The sequence below is a fragment of the Oryzias latipes genome, chromosome 22 (assembly GCF_002234675.1).
Source record: "Oryzias latipes chromosome 22, ASM223467v1".
In the NCBI taxonomy this organism is placed as follows: Eukaryota; Metazoa; Chordata; class Actinopteri; order Beloniformes; family Adrianichthyidae; genus Oryzias; species Oryzias latipes.
The window spans coordinates 18,523,935-18,551,250 of NC_019880.2; the positions used below are offsets into that span (position 1 = coordinate 18,523,935).

Consider the following 27,316-nt stretch of genomic DNA (forward strand, 5'->3'; position numbering starts at 1 on the left):
TGCTTTGGTGTGTCTTATATGCATGACACTTACATGACTTAATGTGACGAATGGACTTCTGGGTATGTGAATGAAAAGGAAAATAAAGTGGCTTTAATCTACACCCAAACGTGTCTCTGAGCTCCTTATTTTAAATATAAAATACAGCTTTACAGACACTGAACACCGGAAAGCCGGCTAAACTAACAATTTGATTTTGAGTCGCTAAAAGATTTGTTTTTTAAACCTAATAATAATCACAAAACCTTACACACCTTTCATCTTGAGCAAGGCTCATACTCATAAATTTACTTTCCTAAGTCGTAGATTTATTACTTTACTTCACTAAATGCTTAAATTTATAAGAGAAAAGTCCGAAACTTAACCGACTTTTAAAGTCATAAATACACGACTTGATTCTCATAATTTAACAGCTTTGACTTTTTTTCTCGAAATTCTTTTTTTCTCTCTCGAAATTCTTCATTAAAAAAAGTTTATGTACTGGCCCTAATACTCTGTAGTAATTTTACCATAAAGTTATGAAATTAGCAAAAGGTTTCCTGCCAAAGGGGTTTACGATTTTATGTAAGAAGCCATTAAAAAAAAGCACTTTTACTGCCTCTAGTGGAATGATGATGAGCCACAAGGCAGATAAAAAAATGGACCAGTTTGAAAAACAATGGGTTTTTAAGGAAACTTTGGATCATGCTGATGACCTCAGTGATCTCAGAATTTAGTTTTTTTCTTTTCAAATATACTATCGGCTCGATCTATGTCAATGCATAGCCCTTAAAACAATTGTTTTTTGTGCTTAATGAAGCAGATTTGAACCAGCATCAAAACATGATTTAAGGACAAAGCGGTGTTACGAATAAAAAAATGTTTATTAAAAATGAGTCAAATCATTTTGAAAAGCAACAAGAGTGTCGCTATGATTTGGGATGGAAGAAATAATCACAGCTTGGTTTGAATTGTCATCAAAGCTGAGATAAACAAAAAAAAACTTTAAGTGGGCTGTGATTTCTTCTACCTTGGCAGTGTTTTTTTCTTCTTTAAATCAGTTTCATTTATTTTTCAAAAAAAAAAGGTATAGCTCAACAAAATAGCAATAAACACTTTTGCTTGAATGGTTTTATTAACATGAATCCAGCTGACATTGCACAACAGTGTCTGCAAATAGTGCACTTTGTATGATGAAATGCGTGGCAACAAAACAACACAGACACTCGGCGTTAGGTATGTGTACTAATGACAAATAAATGGATCTAAATGTGGCGCTCTAGAAAATCTTTAGCTTAAAAAAGGCACTACTATGCAGACTTTTGTCTGTAACATGTCGCCCCCCCCCAATGTGGGCAGTAAAAACAAAAAAAAAAAGGAAAAACAGAAAGTACTTCATTAATTAAAAGCCACATTCTGCATCTTTTTAGGGAACAAGTGAGAATTTAATGGCTAACAAAGATTAACTTGTTTATTGTCACGCATCAAATCTGAGGATCAATTTAAAGCTTAAAAACTGAACATAAAGATTTCTTCAGATTATTTTCAGTGACACAAATAAAACTAAACAAACACGAAACAAATCTGTGGAATTCCTATATAAAAATAAACGTTAGGAGAACATATGTTTGAGACGCAGAATCTGTGGAAAGCAGCATCAGTGATGAATCCTCACAGTGTACATGGAGTATTTTCCGCCTGGAGTGTCAGAATGCACACATGCAAGTGTGCTCCTATCTTCTTCCTACAGTCATCGTCAGTGAGGAGGATCCTTCCAAAAGCTCAGCAGCACAAATTACACATAAAGCCCGATTTGAATGGACATCAACACCATGACGTGCAGCGATGTCAACATTTCCAGCAGAAAGCGTGCAGCAGAGCCCTCGCCCTCATTTGCACCACAAAATAGTAAGTCACGAATGCCGTGGCACAAAGATGGCGCTCTGTCCTACAAGGTATTAAAACAGTTATCAGATGCAGGTGACTAACGTGCTGCACGTCCCCCCCAACGTATGGTTGCATGTGCAACCGACATGGTAATGTAAGAAGGTGTTGAAGAAGAATACAGAGGAATAATGGGTTTAAAGTGACGGCAAAATACTGGTTCTCCGTTTGTGTACCCGTAAAACTCCGAGAGGCGATCTGACAAAAACGTCCGTCCAATGAGGTCGACTGAAACTTTACTAAATCCTTTTTCTTTTTTTTTTTTCTCAACGTCACTGGATTTCATTGAGCTACACTTACTGCTACTGCTGTTTCACATCTAAAAACAAACAGGAAGCAGCGCAGTGGTTACAATGTGTGCAATTAAAAGCCTCTGAGTTGAAATGACGGCGAATGTTTAACTCAAACAGCGTTTTTGTCATTTGGCTGAATGTCGGAGATCCATTTCTGCTTTGGCACTTTGTTGTACTGACCCACAAGCAGTGACAAAACCAGACAAAACAACAAGTTACACCAAACGCTTCTGCAGATCATTTTGCTTCTGGTATAACACTAAGAAAAAAAAAGACACAAGTTAAATCATAAATAAGAAAAAGTTTCAACTTTGGAAACAAAACCCCAAAAGTTGCAGTTTTATCAATTGCTTTTCTCTCTAAAATCAAGCTTAAGCTGTTGACAGTGCAAACAGACGCCATGTGCTCATAATGAGACATGAGAGGTGTGTGTGGCTGTGTGTGTGTGTGTGGCTGTGTGTGTGTGTGTGTGGGGGGTGGGGTGGGGGGGTAGGTTATCAGGTGTGATTTATCATTACCTGGAAGCAGCTGTTAAAGCGTGCGGCACTCACACCTGCCAGCTTCCTCCCCGTCTTGAGCGGAAATTCAGCTGACAGTTTGGCGGAAAGCATCCACTTCTTAAAATACCGACGTCATCGGCTCCGGGTTTTGGGAGAGCCGAGTGAATTATGTGGAACTGACATGTCAGAATGTGATTTTACACTAAATCAGTCCCGTTTTTCTAAAGAACATTTTAAAGCTCTGAAGACTCTCAAAAAAGTCAACACAGTCAAAAAAACTGGGGGGTGTATTTGTGATTAGATTCTTAAAGAACACAAATCCTAAAATCTACTGAACTGTTCTTAAAAAAGAAAAAAAGAAAAATCACCTTTACATTAGGTTTAAGCTTCATCTGGCAAACAGAAAATAGGGGAGTAACTTTATGCAGCTTAACAGTAAGTGATATATAAATATAAATCAAGAGACAGGAGTAATGTTGGTAAAAATGTGCATTAGCATCATTATGGATTTAAAGAAGAGACCTTCGGTAGTGAAAAGTGTAACGTTGACTCAGTAAATGGGACTTTACACTCGTAGCAGCTCAAACTTCCAGTAAGATTTGGGAAAGTGGTGTCCACTTCACACGTGTAACAAAGGCACACAGCATACAAATGCGTATTTAAAAAAATCAAACCATATGGTAAGACAGTTTTTTGTTCCTTTTTTGACAGATTAGTTAGAAAAGAAAAAACAGAAGACAGGACGAGCGTTCGTGCTGCTTTCTGCGGTTTACTATATAAGGCAAAGTAGAATCTGGTGATGTTTTCCGGCTGCGTTTCCAGAGGCGAGGTGCGAGCACCATTGGCTCTTCATGGAAGACGCATCATGGAGACTCACCTGCATTTTTCTGTTTGTTTTTTTTCTGTTCCAAAGCACTTGAACAAAAAGTTCTTCAGTCGTCAATGTCCTCAAACATGTTTTCTGCAAACAGATGAGCTGAAGGTGCGTTCTGTGTTAGGCGACGAGAGTACTTGAGCTGGAGAACGTCTCCTACTTCACTGATAGCACTCAGCGCCTGTGCGAAGATTCAGGAAAAGAAAGAAAAGGTTAAAAAGAAAGAGCTTCATTAGAAAATCATCAGGCCAGGATAATTTAGGATGTATTCAGACTGGAGGAATCCTTTGTTTCCGTTAGAGTCCCGAACCTTGCATTTGGTCTGTATTCAGACCGGCATCCAGCGGCCCATTCTGTAAGGGACCAAAGCTTGAAAAAGAAACCAAAAGATCTCTTCAGTCATTGGCCAGGAACTACGAGGGCGGGCCAAAACAATAAAAGAAAGACGGACGTGCTGCACTTTGCAATCCTTATTGTGACAGCCACCCTCATAGCTATGATGCTCCAAAGCAGGGGTGCTCATTACGTCGATCGTGATCGACCAGTCGATCTTCAAAGACATAAGGGTAGCAAAGATAAATAACCATAAAAATATTTTTCTGAAAAATCTGTCGGCGAATCAAAATCCTCACAGAGGAGTATGTGACTTGATTGACATGCAGAACGGCCTATCGAATATCCTCTGATACATCCGTCACTGTCTGTCATCAGAAAGTCGCTACCTGCCCCACGGCACGTCAAGTCCCTGGGAGAAGACCACTCCGGCCCACTGGAGTGTTTATTGAGGCCCGGATTGCTCCTCGAGCGCTGCCCACAGAGCCAGCAGCACTTTAGAATTGCCATGCTCCCTCCATTGCACGGTTTACAGCAGAGCATGAAATATGATGGTCACCGTTTTCTGTTTTTGTAATGAAACGCCTCATCTGTTAATACTAAAGTTTCTCCTCACCTAGATTTGTGTACTCTTACTGTGTAGTTTTTGAATTATCAGTACATTAACAATTTTATGAACTAATAGTTCATTTTTATATCAAAAGTAGCTGACATACCAAAAAAGTGTGGGCACCCCTGCTCTAAAGGGTTGAGGTCAGCCAATGAAGCAGAGGTACAGTTGCAAGAAAAAGTATGTGAAGCCTATGGGATGACTTGGATTTCTGCACGAACTTATCATAAAATCCAAATGACGTCACCAGATAAACACAGTCTGGTGAAGAAGAAGTTTCAGCTAAAGACTTGCAGAAATCTCCGGCATAGTCTAATATTTTTGTAGACAAATCTACAATAAGAAAAACATGAAGCAAGAATAGAGTTCATGGAAGGACGCCAAGGAGGAAGCCATTGCTTTCCAAAAAAAACCATTGCTGCATGATTGAAATTTGCAAAAGAATACCTGGATGTTCCTCAGCACTCCTGGCAAAATATTCTGTGGAGGGATTAAACTAAACTTGAGTTGTTTAGAGGGAACACACAACGTTACGGGGCATTGGGGGCTCTTTGCTGCCTCAGGGCCTGCAGTCATCCATGGAAAAATGTAGTCCCAAGTTTATCAAATCATTTTGCAGGGGAACTTAAGGTCATCTCTTCACCAACTGAAGCTCAACAAAGGATGGGTGATGCAACAGCACAACGACCCCAAGCATAGAAGTAAATCAACAACAGAATGGCTTAAACAGCAGAGAATACGACTTTGGGAGTCGCCCAAGCAAAGTCCTGACCTCAACCTGATTGAGATGCCGTGGCGTGACCTCAAGAGGCCAATTCACACCAGACATCCTAAAAAATATCACTGAAGTGAAACTGTTCTGTTCAGAGGAATGGTCAAAATGTCCTCCTGATTATTGTCTAGGTCTGATCTCCAACTTCTGCTGCCCGGGGGTGGGGGACCACTGATCTAGAGTGACTGTATATGACAACTGGACTGAGGGCGACGGTGTCCGTAGAAAATGGCTCCAATCGAAAGAGGGCAATTGAGTTGCCATTTTTTCACAATGTGAGCGACCTTGGGAGCATTTCAGGCAGACCACTCTAGCAGTGTTTTACTCGGTTCCTCCCCTAGGGCGGTTCAGTTATTCAACTCACCTGTTCAGCGTCCTATTTAAGTCCAGGTTTGTAAGTTGTTCATTCTCTTCCTTTACCGCAGCGCTACGTTCATCGCCCCACCCTCCTCCTCAGCTTCCACCTGTGAGCTCTGTTAGGGGTAGTTATTACCCTAAGGTTTTATGGAAAATTTGTTTTATGGAATTGTATGGAGCCTTATGCCAAACTAAAAGAATGTGAAATGCCAAGCTAAAGAATGTGAAAATAAATATCTTTTACTGCATGAGTTGTCTGACTGAAATGGATGTTTGTACAGAAAAAGTATGAAAATGATTAGAAATGGTAAGACCATATTCAAAAGAGGTAGCAGAACGGTGAATCTGACAAATTCTTATATACAGTCAATGTTGGCAACATGGCGTCAAAAAGATGACATCTGTAAAAAGAACCACGCACATTTTAACATCATTACTTCAACAAAGTGACAGAACTTAAACCTAACTTCTCCTGAACGTGGTTTAAGATTGGAGCAGCACATTGGACTGGCAGTGGAGCTTCAATGGTTCATTATTCATAGCATGAATAGCTGATAAAATATATGGTTTGGTTCACATAGAGCAGAACTTTAGAAAGCCTGAAACTGCAGACTGTGATCTGTCTCCCACTTCCGTGGACAGGATTGCTCAGTTTGCTTATGAACATCCAAAGAACAGATTTTTTTCCCCATTGCAGAACCTCATTCTTTTTAAATTCTTGCTTTTCTGACAGAGCTTGAGCGATTCATGAAGATCCTTTAAAGCTTTTTTTTTTTTTTTTTTTAAAGGTTTGGCTACTTGAAAAACGGACAAAAGAGCGCCAAAAATGAAAGGCTTAGGGTTATTGTGTTTGTGTCGATGAGAATAAGAGTCAAGCTCACAGCTGGATGAAAGAAACGACAAAGGTAAGAGGACACTTCAAAGGGGGAGCGAGCCATGCCGAGAGGAGGGCTAACACAGACGTTCCGCCGCCGTGACAGATGAAAGCGTACAGCAACGGAACACGCCACGGCGTCTTGTGAGGAAGAAAATGAAGACGAGTGGAGGACGCCTTCAGATGTTGCAGCTCTCGTCGACCCCGTCTGAGCCCACCCCCCTAGCCCGAGGTGGGGAGACCTGACAAAGCCGACGTTTTCATTTGGACGGCCGAAAGAACGGTTTCATTTACGCAGCCAGCAAGCGGGAAAGAAGTAATCAGTCCAAACATAATTAGGGTGACACGCGTTTGACTGTAAACAAAGACGCAGTTCAAAATGAGGAGCTCTTTGAAGAACTTCAAAGCCAGACGACAATAAAAGCAGGGTCTATAAACCTCTGGGTGATGGGTTTCGACAGCCCTGCCAGACAACCCAGCCGTCCTTAAACCTTAACGGCCAGTCGGGATTTACAACAATTCAATCTGAAGCTGAACTAACTCCGATGATCCTGAAGAATCAAAGTCTGAAACATAAAAACTGGAAAACCAGGAAGGTCTGCAACAAAGGAGGCGGTGGAGACTTTGTCTGAATTGATGTGTGGCCAAGCTGTCCGCCCAGCACACCCTGAGGAGATCCCAATGACACGCTCGGCTTTACTGTGGGCGCAACGCTCTTGATTTAGTGCACAGTAAGCCGCAGAGGCTTGGTTGGTTAAACATTTCCAGAACATAATGCAGGATCTGAGGCAAAGGATGTGTTCAGACTGGACACATTTGGTTCGTATTCAAGGCAACATTGGGAGTGGGGTCATCTGGACCCCACAAGACAGTGCACTGAACAAGCAGATACCTGTCCTGTGGGGCCCACATGACCCAACGTCAACGTGCCTCCAAGGCACTGAACCTTTTTTCTTCAATGATTTGTGATCTTCACTGGTGTCCATAGATTGCATGAAATCTTTCCACCTTTATCCACCTTTGTCATGGTAGGGAGAACATGTCAATGTAAGAGTGGGGTCATCTAGACCCCATAAGATAGCACAAATGTTTTTGAAGTGAACCAGAGTTCGTTTCCCCTGATAATCTGGAGGAAATTTTCAGTCTTAATACGCCCAACCAGACCCTGGTCCCAGACCAGTATCTGCTCTCTGACCCATCTTTGGAGGTGGTCTCGCTTCGTTTCCACTCGGACTGAGCTTCGGTTCGCTCTGAGATTCCTCAGTCTGAAAACGTCCTCGGAGCGGAACAAGTGGACCAAAACAGCCACTGTAGCCGAGTGTCACCCGATCTAAACATGTGTTTGTATGCTTTTCCGTGTAACGTTACGCAGCACGCGCTGCTGTGAGGGTTGAATTCAAGGGCCACATTTCATCACAGTCATCACAATAGTGGGAGTTTGATGTTCAAGTCGTCTTTCCCCCTCAGGACTCGGCCCGTCTGTGGAAGTATCTGCTCACCGTGTCCAGGATTTCTTTCGAGTGAGCAGCGGAAATGCAGAAGCGTGCCCGCGACTCGACGAGGCTGGTGGCAGGAAAGCCCACGACCACCACGCCGATGTTCTTCTTCAGCATCTCCCTGCCAAAGGCACTGATGGAGACAGCAAGGAGGAAACATGACATCAGGCTGGTTTCCAGCAAAACAAGTTGGTTTGTTGAGTTGTTAGGCTGGCCTTTGACAAACGGAGATGAAGGATCTTACAGTGGAGCACATTCAGACTCACCCTATCTTGGCGGGCATATAGAGCATCATGGGAATGACGGGAGAGTCATCGTTGCCGTAGATGATGAAGCCCATTTCTCGGAGCCTCCTGCGGAAGTAGGTGGTGTTCTCTGCCAGCTGCTGCAGACGTTTGCAGCCTGTGCAGCAAATGTTCAGTCAGATGAACTCAATTACTGCACCATTCATACGAAGAAACTGTTGTTGTTTTCTTTTAACCAATTCACATTGACCTTCTTAAGTGTCCATGTTGGTTTATCTCTGAGAATCACTGCTGGTTATAGTGAATCAAAACCAATTATGGTCGACAACATTTTTTTTCACAAAACATAGTTTCAAACAAGTGGAAGTTCCTTTTTGATTGCATGGACAAAAGAAATACTAATAAAAGAAACTCCATCAATTGATTTTTATGAGTTGATACAGAATCTTGTGATCAAATGAACTCAAAAGACTTAAAAAAACATGAGTGAAGGGGTATTCATTATCACACTGGACAACATTTTTGCATTAACTCCAAGTAATTTTGGATAAAAGTGTTGATAATTCTGTCATGTAAAGATTAAAATCCAGTATGCTTCCTATGAATGTTTTTGCATTTGTTATTTTTTGAAGGAAAAACAATTTCGAGGTCGATTTCTCAGATGAAAGAGGAAGCAGGTGAAGATTTCTGTGGGAAAATGTGTGAGGGTTTCAGCATTAAGACACCTGGGGGATCTCTAGTTTAGTTCATCTGAAATGCAATTTCCTTCTCCCACGGGAGAGCGGGAGATCGACTGCGTTTCTCTGAAAGGCGCCGTTCACATCAAACGAGGCGCAACACGCTGTGAGTGAGCTCACAAAATGCTGCTCACCGCCACAGAAAGAAACGCTGCACAAGGAGGAAAAGCCGGGCAAAAAAAGGCATTCAATTTAAAAATGTAAAATTTAATTGCATGACATTTGTTTTAAAGAGAAAAAAAATCATTAAAAAGGAAGGAAAACTGTAAATGAAGCCGTTTCAATTAACTAGAATATTTAAATTAATACTGTTTAAACTTTATAAAAGCTTTTCAATTATAGATGATATCTTTTTTATATTTATATTTGTTTAATGAAAGATCTACGGTTTAAATGGCATCTCTAGACAAGCCATGATTTTAGTAGTTTGCACTGCCCCCTGGTGTCCAATGATGACAATTACAGCATATGTAATTAAGCTGTTTAACAATTTTTTTAAATTCGTTTTTAGGTAAAAGAAAAGTTTCTCTCAAGAGATGAGGTCAGAAAAACCTATATGGCATTTTAAGAAATAGGAATGTGTTATTTCATATAAATTGTTGAATTTATACATCTATTGTTCAGACTTTCTTGATTTTTGATCAAAGGTTGTTCTATGTTTGTAATTTTATGTCTCCATAAGGAATGTGTTAAACCTTTGGGAGCTTTAAGTGCTGCGCTACCATGTTTCCATGGATACCAAGACCAGAAAACCACAAGGACTTGCGTATTTAAAAATAGGGCCACTCTGGGGGCTCCATCACTCTGGGTTTGCTAAAACAGTCGGCATCAATGCCGGTTCTTAAAAAGTGTGTTCTGGGAAAGCAGACAAGACATAGAACCAAAAAATTCCTCAAATGTTTCAACAAAGATTTGGAAGAATGCTCAATCTGAACTTGCCTATGGATGTTCCATCATCTCCCATAATGCACTTCATAGAAGTGATGATTTGCTCCACCACAGGAGGAGACATGGAGGCAGCGTAAACGGCGCTGTGGGAGTGGGACCGCAGGTACTCGATGAGCTCCTGCAGACACAACGGAGATGTGACTAAATGAAATAAAAAACAGATTTAATAACAGAAAACAGGAAAAAAAAGAAGCACTGCTGTGACAGATTCTGACGAATTGTCAATCAAAGCGGATACCCTGAGAACACAGAGCAGACCGGCCTACTTTTGATTAAATTCTGCTTTTGAGACTCCGCACGGGAGCTTTTCGGAAAAATATGAGCAACACATCTCACTCTGCTGGGAAAATCTGCACATAAATGATCTGTAAACCCATCCACTTTTTTTTTTTTTTTGTACCCTTTTCCCAGCGATGTAACCCCCAGCAGCCCCAAAGCTCTTGGTGAAGGTGCCCATCAACACATCCACATCACGGGGGTCAAGGTCAAAGTAATCCACCACGCCTCTGCCCCTGTGACCCAGGGCGCCGATGCTGTGGGCCTCGTCCAGGTAAAGGTAGGCTTTGTACCGCTTCTTCAGAGTGATGACCTCGGGCAGGCGCACTATACTGCCCTCCATGCTGCAGACAGAAGAACACAACAAAGTTCTGACTACTTAGGTTCTTCTATTATCAGACACGGTTGTGCTTTTTTACATACCTGGGGGCTCGTCCGGGATCCCGGACGAGCCCCCAGGTATGTGAAAAAGCACAACCGTGTCTGATAATAGAAGAACATAAGAAGTCAGTTAACATATACAGACACTATGAACTTTATTGAACAAAGTTCTGTTCAACCTGAAACCAGGAAACTCAATACACGCGTAAAAATTCTTCAGATATTAAGAGTCCTCATTTTCAGTTATGCGACTTTTGCAGGTCATTCATTCCTTCAATCCTAAACTGATTCAAATAAAATAAGAGTTACTTGTGTCATATTTGAATACTCAGCTAAACCTCATAGGAAGTTTATCAAATATTTCACAACTATTTTAGCTGTGAAACAAGATTGTTGAACGATTTTAAAGCAGGCAGACCTAAACAGCAAAAATCTAAGGGCAAATGTTGAAACAACACCTGTAGATGCCCTCCACCACGATCAGGATCTTCTTCCACGGCCTGTGGGTTCGGGGCTGACCATAGATGATGGCTTCACTCAGCAACTTTTCAAGGCACTGCATATCTGAGGGCAGGAACCATCACATGGAAAAGTCAGGGGTGGAGCAGATAATAAAGGCAAAATGTATGTTGTTTTTGTTTGTGCTAGAGCAACTGAATGAATACATAATCACAAAATAGTTTCATCTTTAGAAGTTTTGTAACTACACAGAAAAAGTGAACACACTAAAGTTTTATCCGTTTTTCTTTTGTCTAAATCAAAAATGCTCCTTTAACAAAAATGTTTGATGTATTTTTGGGTCATTAAATTGTTTCATTTTAGTTAAAAATGTCTGTTGGACAATTGACCTTAATGCTGGTTCTTTCATTTTGTTATTACTTTTATTTAAACCTAAATTCTAATTTTCCTAAGTTGCTTGAAGTCTGAAATTGAATTTGTTCTTCATTCAGACATTATTAGAAAAACAGCTGTTGGAGTTAGAAAGACGACTCAAACTGGAATCTTTGGAATCATTTATGACTCCTTTGATCAACACAAACCTTGAAGGACAACTAAACTGTTACATGAAGAACAACTTTAAGAACAGAGACTGTTCGATTTCACGAAGTTAAAATCCAATTAAAATTAGCGTTTTGCAACAATTCTTTATGAGTCGACTGTCTTCTGAAGATAAAAACGTTGATGGTTTGTCAAAAAAAAAAAAAAAATTTAAATACATTTTTCTGATGTTCCGACGCAATGCATTGTGGTCTATATTCGCAGATCTTGTGAGCATCGATGCACACTGGTTTTTCGCAGAGACTTCTGATAAATTTCCAGGGCACTTGATTTTGTAATTGTAGATTCAAACAGCACTACAAAATGGCGAAGGCACAATATAGTGCACTATATAGGGGTGAGGGTTGTTCCATCTTTGCGTTTGTTGTGCCTTATGACAGCAGCGCAGTAAAAGATGTGGTCACATTAACCCAATGCATCATGGGAGATGTAGTACAAAAATAATGGCACTGACTCATGTCTTTAAGTATCGATTTTTTATGCAGTTCTGACAGCGGATCCTACTGGAAGATGAATCCTTCAATAAGCCGCAGGGTTGAAAGCGTGTGACAAAAGTAGCGGCTTATAACCTGGAAATTATGGTAGGTAAGAAAACACTGCTCTAACAAAAGCAGATTGTTTTTGTCAAAATCGTGCCAAAATTGTGCATACATCCATAGAAAAATATGAAAAAAACAATATGAAATATATTTGGATTTGAACAGATGCATGATTTAAAAGCAGCATTCGTTTAAAAAAAACAACAACAAAAAAACAAAAGAACTCAGAAGTAATAGTAGGAGAGACATTTTTGTGACTCACTGTTGTGCTTAAAGACTCTGATGGTGGCCCCAGAGAGTCGGGCTCCCAGGACCAGGGAAGTATGGTTCAGTTCATCACTCAGAATGAGACATCCCTGCAAAGAACGGACCATGGAAGTGACCGACAGGATGATTGTTTCTTTTTTTTAATCCATCTCCATCCACAGATTACATGCTAAAAATGTAGTTTTGGAGAATTACTCGTCTCCTGACTTTATGGTTGAAATTGTGTCACATTTCAGAAACAAAATTCAAAAAAAACCTTTTGCTTTCAACAGCTGAACCCAAAACATACAGAAATATTGTTATCATTGCAGACTTATTGCAGCTCTTTGTTTTCTATCCCCAAACTTGTGGAAGCTGCTTCCTGCTGATATGACTTTTTCCATCTGTGGGTTTGGTGAGGCTGCAGAGTCCTGATAACAGCGGGCTCTGCTGTGTTTTTCTAACTACCTGCTTTTATGTTATCTAGATGAAAAACAAAAAGGTCTACTCCATTCTTTGTTTTATCTAATACTACATCCACACCGGATACGATTTGCGCGTCAAATTAACTGCTAGACGCTTTGACGGCCCGGCCACGGAGCAACCGCCACTGTTTTTCTGGACATCATAGAAATCATGGATGATGTTGAGCAAGTAGCTTGGGTTTATGTGCGTCGGAAAGCTCATGGAGCTGGAGCCATCGCAGCCGATATGACGGCACTGCTCTCCGTCTGCCGGGCCAGTATAGGGGTGCTTGATCCTCTTCTTCTGCTCGCTCGCTCACTTTGCTGAGTTGCCAGAGGCTGTCCAGGTTACTGTTGGCTGAAAGCGGGACAGGTCCCCAGCTTGTCAAAGAGTCCATGGAGCTGAAGCTGGCAAATGTCGCCGCCCAGAGTCTGCCCGGATCATGGGTGGCGCCATAGCGGGCTCGATTGCTGGCGACCTGTCCAGGACGCATCCCACCTTTGCCCAACAGTAGCCGGGACAGCCTCCGGCAACCCCGCATCCCCTGCGGGTTAAGAAACTGGATGGATGTTCAAGATGAAAATCCTTGCATCGAGCAGCTAATTTGGATTTACTTTTCTTCCCTTTGATCGAGTCACTGACAACGTTATCTGCCCAAAGTTCAATCCCTGATTGGTTGACACGCTCGCCGCGCCACGCCTAAATCAGATCACGACTGTACTTTGACTTAACATTTTAAGGAAGACAATATGTATCTCTCTACAACGTAAAGGAAAACACTTGATGGAAGATTCCGGACCTTTCCAACCAGTGCTGGTATGTTCATGGAGTTGGTGGCAAAGCCCATTCCGAACGCCATGGCCGACTCCACCCCCAGAAACTTGGCCACCTGTTTCTCCATCTCCTCATGCTTGTCCAGGTTTCCTAAAATCATAGAGTGCATCTCAATAACCAAGACTTTCAAAGTATAACATGGATTCCATGAAATATTAGAGGAGTTCATAAAAGGTTTTAAAGTTAAAAATATTTCTGTTCAAGTTCTTATTTTTAAATCGTACAAAACGTTTATTGATAGCTGAGCCTCAACTCAGGCACAGATTAATGGTAAAGTAACCTTTTCATTCAGACCACGCCCCTTCATGGTTCAATCAACAGCAAATAGGGGATATCTTAACCTAAAAAAAAAAGCAATTTCGAAAAAATGCATTTCATTTTTCTTTAGTTTATTTTTTTGTTTAAAACATTTTTTAAGAAGTAATTTTCTTTTAAAACAAAATTAAATTAAAGCTAAACCAAACAGCAGCCGATTTCTGCGAGAGTTTTGGGGGCTTGGATTAAAACACCTTAGGGTTATTTAATTCAATTACTTATTTCTAGTATTATAATTTACGTCACTAAAAATTATTAAAACCTCAAAGGTTTTTTTCCACAGTAAACCTAAAGGCCTGTACACTTTCTTAACTCTCATTGAATAACCAAGTCTTTTATTTTTATTAAATCCCAAAATAATACAGCAAACAGAAAAAAAATACAACATAAACACTGTTTCCATAGGGATTTACAATTTGGGCCATTAGAAAACTTTCGCAGTTCATAAAATGAAATTTAAGATTCTACTGTGCCATTTTTATTTATTTAGCAAAAATGTGTTATAATTATGAATATCATGTTTAAATGCTGTCCATTAATATTTTAATCTTAAAGCAAAAAAAAATTATTCTGCAATTCTCTAGTTCCAATTTTTAAGTAAAACTCAATTCTCAATGTTCTAATTTCAAATTATTATTACTTTTTGTTCAAACTGCATGCATTTGTGACTATGATATTGTAATAACTAGTTACTCCCTTTAAAAACAGTCTACGGTGTCTGATTTAAAGTGAAAGAACTCCATCACAAATTATTTTTGTTAGAAAAAACAACTTGTTGAATCTAAATGTGTTTTAAGCATTAGAATTCAGGTCTTTTATTTCATGCAGATAAAGCTGCTTGCAGTTGCGTAAACCATATTTATTTCCACATCTCACTAGAGGGAGCCTGTAGACCTTTAAGACCCACTCTGATGAAAGTTGTCCGTTTGGTGTTTTTAACATGTTCTTAAAGCATTTCTGAGTATTTCTTTATTCAAATTGTGGAGAATCAGAAGTAGCTTTGAAAAAGCTGTTGGAAAAAGACGCGGGAACAGCAATGGGCGGGCCAAAGTCTCCCCACTCCGCTCCGTTCTGATGCATCCGCTTGCAGGTAATTAGAGCCATGCATGTCTTTGTTTTCCTCAATGGATTCCTCCAACATTGCTCAATATTTTTGATGCACCACTAATGTTAGCGCGGGGTTTAAGGGGCTGAAAGCTAGCAGGAGAGAGTGTAAACAGATAGATGATGGGATATCAGCGGAGGCTTACTTCCGTGCACACAGTCCTGCCCACAACTCAGGAGAGTTTCTGATGAACTCCTGCTGCTCTGCAGAAACTTATTAAAACAAAGTCACATGTGCATTTTTTCAGGATAAATGCACATTTTTAAAAGGATTTGATCATTTTTAAATGATTGATGGATTGATTGGGTTTATTTTAAGCATTAACTGTGACGGTATAAGAAAAAATAAATAAATACGTAAAACATTTTTTTAAAAATCAGGGATTTATGAAACTCATTACAGAAATACTGAAATGGATTCATTAAATAAAGAAAAACAAACGGAAACAAAGACACTTAAGTCAGATTTGATTCATTCAATATAGCCATTTTTAAATAGGGTCAAGTAGAGCTTGATTTATTGCTGGAAAAGTAGTGGAAAGAAGCAAATTGATATAATCCCACCCCTACTGAGTTATTTAATTTTATAGCTTTCATAATCTGTTTCTGATCTGATAAAGTGCTGATTTTTTCCAAGTAACAAAATCGAGTGTTTGTGGATTATCCTCTGAAAGAATTTGTACATCTTTTCAGTAAGCATTAATGATTCACACTTTAGGTAACTGATATGTAATAATCTTTGATTATCCTTAGAACACAATAATCACTGTTACACATTAAGCTCAATAATACTTTACCAAAAGAAGTACTTAATGATTTTACTGGCAGAGCTACTGGGGCAGCTGTAATTAAAACTAGAAGTGTGGCCTTTTACAACACACTTGTGGTTTGTTTTAGCAGAATTCCCATTTAGAGTTGTTTAAATTCCACAGTGTCTGCACACAGACGATGCGAGTGTGTGTTTGTGCGCCTTATACCAATTTCCTGCCTGGTGCTGGCGACTCCGATGCCGTATGTCCGGACGACCTGGGCTGCAGAGTCAGCACACGGTCCAGTATTCTCAGCGAAGCCCAAGTAATTATAGGAGCCCAAGTTAATCACATCCTTCATTGTGCGACCGTTGTACCTGAGAGACATAGAGGAGGCGGTATAAAAGACATGATGACTGACAGCAAGGTGATGGGATCATTATTAGTGTTGACTGATAAATTTTCAAAAATAAACTTGGAACCCGAGGTGCACGGTTTAGTTGGGTTACCGTATTTTTCAAAGTATAAGTCGCAGGTGTATTTTGCATAGTTTGGCCGAGGTGTCAACTATACTCAGGTGTGACTTCGTGTGAGTTTTTAAAAAGTAAATATCAGGGTGGGGGCCACTGCAGGTGTGTGTATCAGTTTTTGCTCCTAACAGCAATGCAAAAGAAGAAGAAGCACCACTCAGTCTCACTCCGGGCTTGGCAGAATTGTTCAGAAGCGACAGAGACAATAAAAAATTCAGCGGTTTTTGCGATTTAAAGTGATACAAAGTTTAGTGGACTTGTCAGCATGTTCTTCCTAATAATCGTTTACACGTTGAGCTAATTACTGATTTTTTATGATTGGACTTTCAAGTTGAATTGTCCGTTCTTGTTCCAGCCTTTTGTTAAAGTTCTCCCAAAAGTGCGACTTATACATGATTATTTTTTTCTTCTTTAATTTGAACAGTAAATCCTTATTGTTTTTTGTCATTTTTCCCTGTTCACCACCTTAGTTTGATAGTTTTTAATCAGACTACTGATGCTTACGTACCAAAGACACCAAGGTGAGCTTCAGCATTCAGAGACAGTGTAAAGACATGCGGGAATTTCACCGCTGTTATTAGTCAGCTTTGTTGGAACAAAATTAAAGGAACGCCCTTCCATGCAGGCATGGTGATGATCTGCACTTAACATCTCTTTTGCTGTTTTAGCCACTCCCAGTATTTTTAGGAGAAACTGTACGTGTGACCAAATCTGTTGTCAACACCAAACTGAGAAAGGTAGGTTAAGGCCAAATCCGAATTCTTCCCCTTTTCCTCCAATTTAAGCAATTTGAATCGATACTTGAAAAAGTTAAGGACCCATTCTGATGAAAATGGGGATTCTAACTCGTTTTTTTTTGGCATTTTTCTGATGATGGAGGACATATACAAAGAAAATTAAGCTTAAAATGTCATATCTGATTAATTCTTTATTCAAGCTGTTGTGAATCAGGGGCAGACGAAAAAATGCTGCTGGAAAAACAGTCAATTTGTGACGTAGGAAATCCGCCGAGCGGGTCGCAAGCTACCTGCTCTGAACATTCAGCAACGGGGGAAGAATTACTCTGTGCCAACCATACTGCCCACAATTCTGAGCTGAATTTCTAGTGAACTAGTGCTGCTCTGCAGAAACTATGTCCATGAAAAACGACAGTTTTTTTGATTTTGACTAAAAATGGCAAAATCATAATTAAAAGACCTCTTTGAAAATAGATCAAAAGATGATCTGAGTGGGTAAGCAATCACTCAAGAAAAGCCTAAACTACCATTTAAATCAGAAAAACAAAGAATGAATAAATGGAGCTGATGTAACTGATGTGGTGGAATCCGCAGCATCCGACCTGCTCATCAGAACAGTGGAGTTTTTAGTCTTTACAGAAAGAAAACATCCAGTGAGGAGCAGTTTAGAAGAACAGCCTCTGAATCCAAGAGTGAAACTCCTGAAAGGCGTGGTGCATGGAGCCCAGCAGCACAAAGCCCCCTCTGCATTCAATATGAAGCACTCCCATTTGCAGGAATGTTGCAGAGAGTCAAATGTTTACTGCACTTTCAACTGAGCAGACGGAAGAGTTGACAGTAACTGCAGCGTGGATGTAAACACAGACCCACAGGAATTCCCAGAAAGTTCCTCATCATCTCATCTGTCACCTAAATTCTTAGATACAATTTAAATAAAAAAGCTGAAATGATCAAGTCAGGACCACCTACAGAGAACCGTTTTTTTGTTTGGGGCCTGTTAAACCGTTTAGATCTTAATCTGGGAGCAGTTCAGATGTTGAATCCCAGATGCTCTTTGTCATTACACAGTTTTTCTTAATGCTGTCACCAATGTTATCAACAAAGGATCATGAGAACCCTAAACATTTATTTTAAAGACTGCAAGTTCATCGGAACAGGAAAGGAAAGTCATTTGGATCTCTGTGGCATCCCAACTTTTAAACTATTTAGTCTTTTTTTTTTTTTTACCCAAATCGATGAGATATTTTCCATTTCAAGTGTAGGATTTGAGGAATCAGAATTCGCGTAGTGTAAACTCCATCTTTTGAACCTCTTAAATTACAGGAGCAGCTAGAAAAACTGCACTGGTCGGTGAAAAAAGATGTAATATCACTTCCGGTCACACCCAACGCGATTTGAGTGTTAAATTCACGTCTGCCACTTTTTTTTCAATGTGCGTCGAATTCCCTGCTCGACGTTTGTCCAACAATGTGATCATAAACGTGATGTTCCAGACGTGTGTGGGAGGAGCTACCATTTCAAGTGTTTAGCCTGATAGGGACATGGAAACATTGTCTTTATTATCTCGTTTACATGGAAGACACAGATGATGTAGAGCAGGGGTTCTCCAAGTTTTTGTAGCGGAGGGCCAAATTAGGAACTCCATATTAGACTGGGGGCCAATTTTGGTGAAAAAAAATGGACAAACAGAAAAAGTTGTTTTTAATAACTTTATTGACATATTGTCATTTGTACAAATAACCATCCAGATGTTTTTCCAGTTTTTGTCGGAGGTTGCTGCCCAGATCTTCTACTCATCTAGTAATTGTATCATTTGACAGACTTTCTTTTGTTGTAGACAGACAATGTCAGCTACTTTCAGCATACATTCTTTTCCAAACTCTCCGTCACTGAAGGGCTTGCTACGCCAGGCCATTTCCAAATCCACAACGTAGCTAGCTTCAGTCACAGCTTCACTGGATTTAGCCATTTTTGTAAACATCTGGTGTGCAGCATAGCCTCGTTGTAGTTGTTGGAGCTTATTTTTACGCTCCTCGCCGGTAAATTTGTCATAGTTTTTATGATTTGTAACATAGTGACGATGTATATTGAATTCTTTGAGCATTGCATTTACCTGCTTGCATATCAAGCACATGACTTTATCCAGCCCTTGAAGAACGACAAAGTAAGCATTTGTCCACTTAGCTTGAAAGCACCTTTTCTTCTCGCCAACACGTTTTTCCTCAAAGGAAGCTGCTCTGGCTCTGTTTTATTGAGGGCCATAAAAAAATCTTCCTGTGGGCCGCCATTGGCCCCCGGGCCGCACTTTGAGAACCCCTGATGTACAGAGATCAAGTCTCTTTATTTTGAAGAGCTCTACAAAAGCATCAGTAATCACGTCTCTCGATTTGGATTCATGAGATCATTCAGAAACTCTCCCGGTACGGCTCTAGAGGATCACCACAAATGACGGTGGCTTTCAGCGGTACTTCCATGTCTTTGTGACCCGGTTTGATGACTCGCTGTCCCGCATTAATCAGAGGAGGGAAAAGTAAAAATGAGACAATCTCTTCATTATTGTCTTGATCCAAATAAGACTAATGTCATAAGGTTCAGGAGAACAATTCTCCTCCATGTTGGTTCTGGAATCCACTTGCTGATCACACGTCACGGTCCAAAGCAGAGTCCCTGATTGGTTGATGTGATACGTTTTCTGTGCCAAAGTTCCTATTTTGTAACTCTGGACTCGCTACGTTGACCAAAACGCCCCGCAGGACCTCTGATCGCATCTATACATCAACTTAACATTAAAACTGGACGCCACTGACGCGCGACTCGTGTTCAGAGGAAATGCAGCTCGACTGTTTTCTTTTTTGAATATGAAAAACAAAAACTGAGCTTGCCCTTTGTGTTGTTGGTTTGCTCCTGGTGTCAGTGTCCTACCACGGCTTTAAAGTCACTAAGCAACACCTGCAGGCTGTCTCCATGTTTTTTTTACGGCTCATGGAACCTATTAGAGCGCAGCATCCCTGAGGATACAAACACCCTTTTGGAGTTTCCTAATATAACAGAGAGCAATCAGAGCCTAGAGTCCCAGCCAAAGAAAGCAAGAAGCTGATCCGCTGTACTGCCAAATTTGATATGAGAATACTGCAGCGGTTTTAGTGTAGAAGGCCAATCAATAGATGTGAGAACATTAAAAGAACAAGAAAGGCCCAGACTACCGTTCAGCTGGAAGGGTCCACAGAGCTGCTCTCACTGTGTCTGAGCATCAATACAATGAGGCGAACATTACTTCCTTTAACTGCAGTGTTTATGTTTAACTGATGCTAAATGGTAACTCTACTCAGGAGAAAACATTTTAATTTGCTGTTGAGGTGCTTTTATAGTTAATGCACCATCTTATTAATTTTAAGGCGTGCAGTGATGCAGGTTTGGACTACTTACAAGAGGATCCATTTTTTAATGGATTATATAATATAAACAGTTTTTGATCGAGACATTCTGTTTAGTTTAACGTGTATTGAATTTTTCCATTGTAATGCAGATGTACAATATACAATAGGCCTGTTGGCATAGTCAGTGATTAAAAAAAAACATCAATAAGGTTAGAAATTTCTTGCATTAAAAAAACTAATGAAAATGCAGTTTTTGTCCTTTTAACACTTGTGCTATCCATGGGAGTGGGGTCATCTGGACCCCACAAGACAGGTATCGGCTTGTTCATTGCACTGTCTTGTGGGGTCATCTAGACCAGGGGTATCAAACTCATTTTCAGTGAGGGCCACATCAGCATAGTGGCTGTCCTCAAAGGGCCAGATATAACGTATACACTAGTAATGAAAAATGAATGTATCTACTCCTTAAAGTTGAATAACTCATTATTTTTTGACTATAACTTTTTAAAGTGACAATTACAGTTGGATAGAAAACATATGTTTGCTTGTTACTTTAGCATAAATCCTTTTACATTTGATTCTGTCAGGTTAGGTTATATGGACAGTGTTTAAGTCCTAATGTATAGTTGCCCAATCCAATATTTCAAGTCCAATTCCCCCTAGATATGAATAAATACACACCAATTTTTATTTTTTATTTTAAGAAATTAAAAAATTTTATACTCTCGAGGGCCACATGAAATGAAATGGAGGGCCACATTTGTCCCGCGGGCCTTGAGTTTGAGACGTGCACTAGACAGCGCGCTGAACCTTTTTTCTTCAATGATTTGTGATCTTCACTGGTGTCCATGGATTACATGAAATATTTCCACCTTTATCATGGTAAGGAGAACACGTCAATCTAAGGGTGGGGTCATCTGGAGTCCTCAAGATTGCACAAGGGATACAACCATTTTTATTTGATGAACTACTCCACCCCACAACAGGCTGGTGACTTGTCCAGAGTGTACCCTGCCATCGCCCAACAGTAGCTGGGTCAGGCTACGCCTGTGACCCCAAAATGGTTAAGAAGAGGGAAGGATAAACTGACCATCCATTTGAAAATTCAAGGTTGATTAAAGGGCCTACATTAGGCCTGCACAATATACCGCAAATTTATCGTTATCACAATATCCAGCTCTGCAATATGCATATCGCAAATGACGGCGAATATCGCAATAAATCATAAAACCAAAATGTGTTAAAACAATTTTATGCCAGCTTGAAGTATTTAACAAATCAAATAAATCCCTTTATGCATTTGACCAATCAGATGGACGCCTTCCCATTGTTTACCAATCAGATGGAGGCCTTCCCGTTGTTTACCAATCAGATGGAGGCCTATTATGTTAAATGTTTGTCACCTATGTCGATGAGGGTCCTTTGGAGTATAAATTTTAAACTGATGCAATGAAATGGTAATGATTTTTTTTGTGGTTATTTTTCTATTTGTTTATATACCGCACATTATATCGTTATCGCAATGTTAATCTCTAATATCCCATATCACGAGTTTTCCTCATATCGTGCAGCCCTAGCCTACATCATGAAAAATCAACTGTTGGAGCGTTTTATGTTAATTCCTCAAAAAAACACTTGGATCCATTCACTGATATCTGAGTATTCCTCTAAAAATCTGTTCTCTGAGCACCAGCCCCTCCCAACCCCTGAAAACGAGCGGGTTCTCACATTAATATATGTAAGTGAGAAAAGGCCCTTCCAAGAAGAGTCTTCGCCGCCAGCAGGCTAACGCAAACACGCACTCTCTCTGAGGCACTAGCGTTGATCTGCAAAAACGCTTTCCTTTTATATGCACAATATGCACATCCAGCTTTGCAAAGCTTGAATGTTGTTTGTTTTCGTGGGTGAGACGCTGCCAAGGACGGCTCTAGGCTGACGTCATGAAATGGGCGGCACCCACAGAGAGGTCAAGTCGTCTTCCTTCCAGGTAGGAAATGAGCAATAAAAATAACCTATATTTTATGAACAAAATCCTTCTTTAGTCTGCCAAAGGTGACATATTATCAAATTTACTCTGAAAGATTTAACAAAAGACTTAAGAAAAGCATGATATAGGCCCTTTAAGTTATTGTGACTACAGTCAGAATGTCCTAAAGTAGGTTAAGTGCTGAAGAGCTAAAGGTTTGAATAACAGAGCAGTCTTTCTCACTCAAAAGTCCAGTTGTAGTCATGGGAGGTTCTGTCCATCAGGTCCATCTTGGCTCCAGGAACGCTGCATATGGGTCGGTTCCAGTTGTCTCTGATGCGCATGTAGAGGTTCCTGGTGTAAAAGTTCTGAAAGTCCCGATAAAGCGGCACAAAGTCCTGTGTGGGAATGGTAAGAGAGTTACCTCACACAAACAGGAAGGGACTTGATTCCTAGTTATCACTTTTGACACTTTTAACAAAAAGGAAGAATTTTGGATCAGCTTTAGAAAAAAAAAAAAAGTCCTAAAACGGAAACCCCATTCTTCGAGGGAAACATCCAACCATCCCTGGTGTGATTTCATGACTTCCTCTCATCTATGTAACAATGTAATCAGACATTTCACAAAAAGCTGAAAACCATGGCCAGAGGCAGCCTCTCTGCATGCGCTATGAGGACAAAACGAAAGAATCTTAGGTATGAAAGTTGCACTCACTACATACTTTGTTTTAAGCTCCGGCTGGGTGGGGATCTCATGAGTTTCTGCTGATACTCCATTAACAAACTCATGAGTTTGGAATGGAGACCAACCTGACTTTAATAAAGTTTGAAATCTTTCAGCTTTAAACAAATAAAGAACACAAATGGTTGTATTTACCTAATTACTTACTCTAAACATCCAGCCATTTTACATAAAAACTTACTGTAACGCAATAAGATTCCAGCCAGTTTGGAATAAGTATTGGAATAAAACTTTTAAATGACCTTGTAGTGTAAAAAGAAGTGCAGATCCCAGTGAAAATGTGCTAATATGATATGAAACCACAATGGAAACTGTTGATACCAATAATGTAGTTCGAAGAAAATGCCAATACATAATTTTGAATCAGGAGCAGACAAAAGAAAAGTGGTGTTTGAAAAAGAGCTTATTTGTTGCAGAGAAAATAAACTGGGCGGGCCACAGGCTCCCAGCTCCACTCCATTCAATGCCGATGAATCCTTTTACAGACAAACAGATCCATGTACGTCTTCGTTTTCCTCGTCTGAGCGGGCTTCTGGCTCAAACTGTACGGCTGGATAGCTCTAATATTGCTCGCCGTTTTAGGTGCACAGCTAACATTAGGTGGGAGAGGCTGTAAGCTAGCAAGAGAACATGTAAACAGAGAGTTCTCAGCAACGGGGAGGGGAGGGGAAAAGGGAGTGGGGTTGCTACACGCCAATGATACCGCCAACAAATCAGAGAAAAATTTCTAATGAACAATTACTGCTCTGCAGAAACTATGTCTTGTAGTGGAACCGGTTTTTAAAAATTAATTGTGCATTTTGTGGTACCAGCACCAAATTTGGCATATCTTGTATTTAAGGGTTAATGGCTGACAAAGTGTGCATTATCAGAAATTAACGCACGACCTGGAACCTTATCCACTTACAAAAGAAAGAAATATTCCATTAGTTTTTAGTACTTTATTCTTCAAATTTTTTCGGTTTGGATCACTTTTTTCACCAAAAGTGGAATATTTGTTACGTGGTGCAGCTCAGCCAGCACAGACCTTGAGTGCAGCAGCAAAGAAAAGCAATATCGACGTTCACACTGCAGGCTGAATTCCGTTTCTTTTTCCCCTATGCGACCTGTATCTGATCTTTTCCTGACAGTCTGAACGACACAGATCTGATTAGGCCTGCACAATATACCGCAAATTTATCGTTATCGCGACATCAAGCTGTGCAATATGAATACCGCAAAAGACGGCAAAAATCGCAATAAATGATTACCTTAAATGTGCTAAAACAAACTCATGGCAGCTTGAAATATTGAACAAATGAAATAAATCCCTTTATGCATTTAACCAATCGGAAGGACCCGTTTACGTTTTTGATCAATCAGATGAGCCCTTTTATGTTTGATGTTTGCCTCCTACGTCGACAAGGGTCATTTAGAGTATAATTTTTAAACTGTTGCAGTGAAATGGAAATAATGTTTTTGTTTTCTTTTTCTATTTGTTTATATACCGCAATTTATATCGTTATCGCAATATTAATTACCAATATCGCATATCGCGAGTTTTCCTCATATCGTGCAGCCCTAGATCTGATCTTTTCAAATGTGACCCAGGCCACTTGGTATGTAGTCTTGAATCCGATACGTATGTGATCTTTTGAAATGCGACCTCCGTCTGAACGACCAGGCCACATGAATCCGACCCGTACGTCATTGATACACTACAAACGTCATAATTCTGCGTTGAAGTAGGCGGGAACGAGAACATAAACATCAACCATGGCGGACGATGCTGCTGAGACCAGTCGGTGGAAGGTAAGCAAGGTCACCGATTGGATTAACATTTGGAATGACAGCTATATTCAGGCCAAACTCAAGGGCTCTTATCGCAACCGGGCCATTTTGAGAAAATTTCCAGCGAAATGGCCGAGCGTGGTGTTGAACCTTTCCCGCGATGACTTTTTTTCCTTTCCGACCGTGGTCATAAAGCGCGGGGGAGACCTTTTCCAGGGGCAAAGGCAGTTCACTTACCCCTTTGGACCCTCAAAATTCTCCAAAGTGGGTTAAAAAAAAAGAGTCAATAGCAGTTCTTCTGGGGGAAGCTTTATTTTATTATCGTTCTCCTTCCTCCGTAACACACAACATGAATGCGCGCACCCAACACACTTCCGCTGCCCCCTCTCACTCCCTCCTGCGCTGCACACGCTCTCTCCTCTCTCTAACACACACACCTCAACACATACACATCCCCATTCCACAACAGTGGGTACAGACTATCCTGACTCCAATGCCTTCTTAAAATGAGAAGATTGTAATTGTGCTGGCTCCTTCATGAAAATAAATGTAATAAAGCAAAAAGAGCTCCGCTGTTGACAACACTGTCGTTGACATCCATTGTTAACGTTAGCTTCTTCTGCAAACAACGAGTGACGACGTTCACTGTTGAGTACTTTTCTGCGCATGCGGGTCACTTCTGGGTCATTTCACGGTCATACAGGAGATCACAAAAGTTCGCATTTAATTGGAAATGTGAACGGCCTTGCAAAAAAAATCTAATTTTTTCAAAAAACCTAAATCGAGCATTAAGCCTTGCAGTGTGAACGTAGCTTAAGCTGATTGTCACGATGGGTTACATAAAGCATCAGTTCAGAGAGAAAGTTCACTTCTTACTGCTTGTTTTTGTCCAAAGGATGAAGCAAAAGTTGGTTTTAAAGAATCCATTGCAGGTATACAGAACATTTATTCTATGTGACTGGAACTTCTCTTCTGAATCGAGAATTCAACCGGACCAAGGTATATTTTACACTAGACTTCAGAATGCAACTTGATTGTTTTTCCCTCTCTGCGTTCACCGCTTCTGCTCAGTGGACGAACACACCACCCTCCTCTTCCTCAGCACGTTCGCAGACGCAGCAAGTCAATGAGCAGGATGTCGTTCATGTTCTAAATAAACCTTGGAGATGACCGCGCTGTTTGAAAAGTATTTATGCCCCTCAGAAATTTGTCGCAGTTCTCACAGACAGTTGCGGCCAAATCCAAACAACTGTAGTATGAACTAAACGCGCCATTGTGGATACGACTGGTGCGATGGCCGGGCTCTCTAAAGCGAACGACAAGAACACTTTTTTAACGGTTTCTTACTTCTTTTTCTCTTCAAGTCTCTCATCAAAACTCATTACACGCGCTGAATGGAAGAGAGCGCCGGGGGCAACAAGAAGACCAAAAACGTACAGAAATGAGCAACACTGAAAAAAGAAACAAAATCCAGAATTCACTTTAATTGTTAATACGAAAAGAGAATTCAGAGTCTGCAAAAAAACTTGCACAACTGCTGACTGGCTAAATAGTGTATAAGACGGCCACTATCTTTAAAAGAGGCCGACACTGTTGATTTTTCTTGTGGCTAATGCGTTTTTTCTGAAAGAGGGCATCCTAAAGTAATTTTATGGTAATTTTGGTGCTTCAACCACAAAATGCACGATTTGTCTGAAATACCATTCTTATCGGCTGCACTACTGGAAAAACAACACAGGTTTTTTTTTAAGGGGGAGTTAGAAATGGCTTGATTATAATTAAAAGACCACTGGCAATGCTTTTAAAATAGATCCAAAGATAATCAGATTGGGGAATTTACACATTTCAAAAAATAAATCTTAATTTAAAAATAAAGCCAACCAACACCTGCTGTTGTAAATTTCCTGATAACTATTTGGACTTAAATAAAAACCGCACTTTCACTGAAAGTTGATGACAAAAAAAAAGGTTGTTTTTTTTCACCGTACCTTCTGTTCCTCCTTCTCTCTGGCAATGTGACGCTGTTCAATCTTCCAGTGGCGGAGCAAGTCCCGAAGGTAGCCAAAGATGATGAGGATAACGTAGCCGACGTTTGTGAGGACGGCCACCAACATGGGCGTCTCCTCAAAAGACTCTGTGAAAGGACGACTGTACAAGCTGTCATGCTGGGGTGTCGTCTGTGCAGACAGAAAAACATGACATATACACTTCTAATTATCTCCTTAATGCATATTACTCACACTTTTAATTACAACCTAACTAAA

At 40.3% G+C, this 27,316-nt stretch overlaps 1 protein-coding gene across 1 annotated transcript in view; it reads right to left on the bottom strand.

Moving 5' to 3' along the window:
- Window positions 1-1,095: 1,095 nt before the first annotated feature.
- Window positions 1,096-27,316, bottom strand: part of LOC101156930 (serine palmitoyltransferase 2-like) — a 29,536-nt gene continuing 3,315 nt past the window's right edge. Inside the window, exons 2-12 of the mRNA XM_011490615.3 lie at window positions 27,041-27,229; window positions 22,784-22,938; window positions 16,159-16,307; window positions 13,728-13,852; window positions 12,480-12,573; window positions 11,078-11,183; window positions 10,363-10,582; window positions 9,954-10,080; window positions 8,299-8,434; window positions 8,036-8,165; window positions 1,096-3,771 (exon numbers count right to left, since the gene is read on the bottom strand). Of these exons, the coding sequence (XP_011488917.2) occupies window positions 3,649-3,771; window positions 8,036-8,165; window positions 8,299-8,434; window positions 9,954-10,080; window positions 10,363-10,582; window positions 11,078-11,183; window positions 12,480-12,573; window positions 13,728-13,852; window positions 16,159-16,307; window positions 22,784-22,938; window positions 27,041-27,229 (1,554 nt within the window). The 3' untranslated portion in view covers window positions 1,096-3,648. The remainder of the gene's footprint in view (window positions 3,772-8,035; window positions 8,166-8,298; window positions 8,435-9,953; window positions 10,081-10,362; window positions 10,583-11,077; window positions 11,184-12,479; window positions 12,574-13,727; window positions 13,853-16,158; window positions 16,308-22,783; window positions 22,939-27,040; window positions 27,230-27,316) is intronic.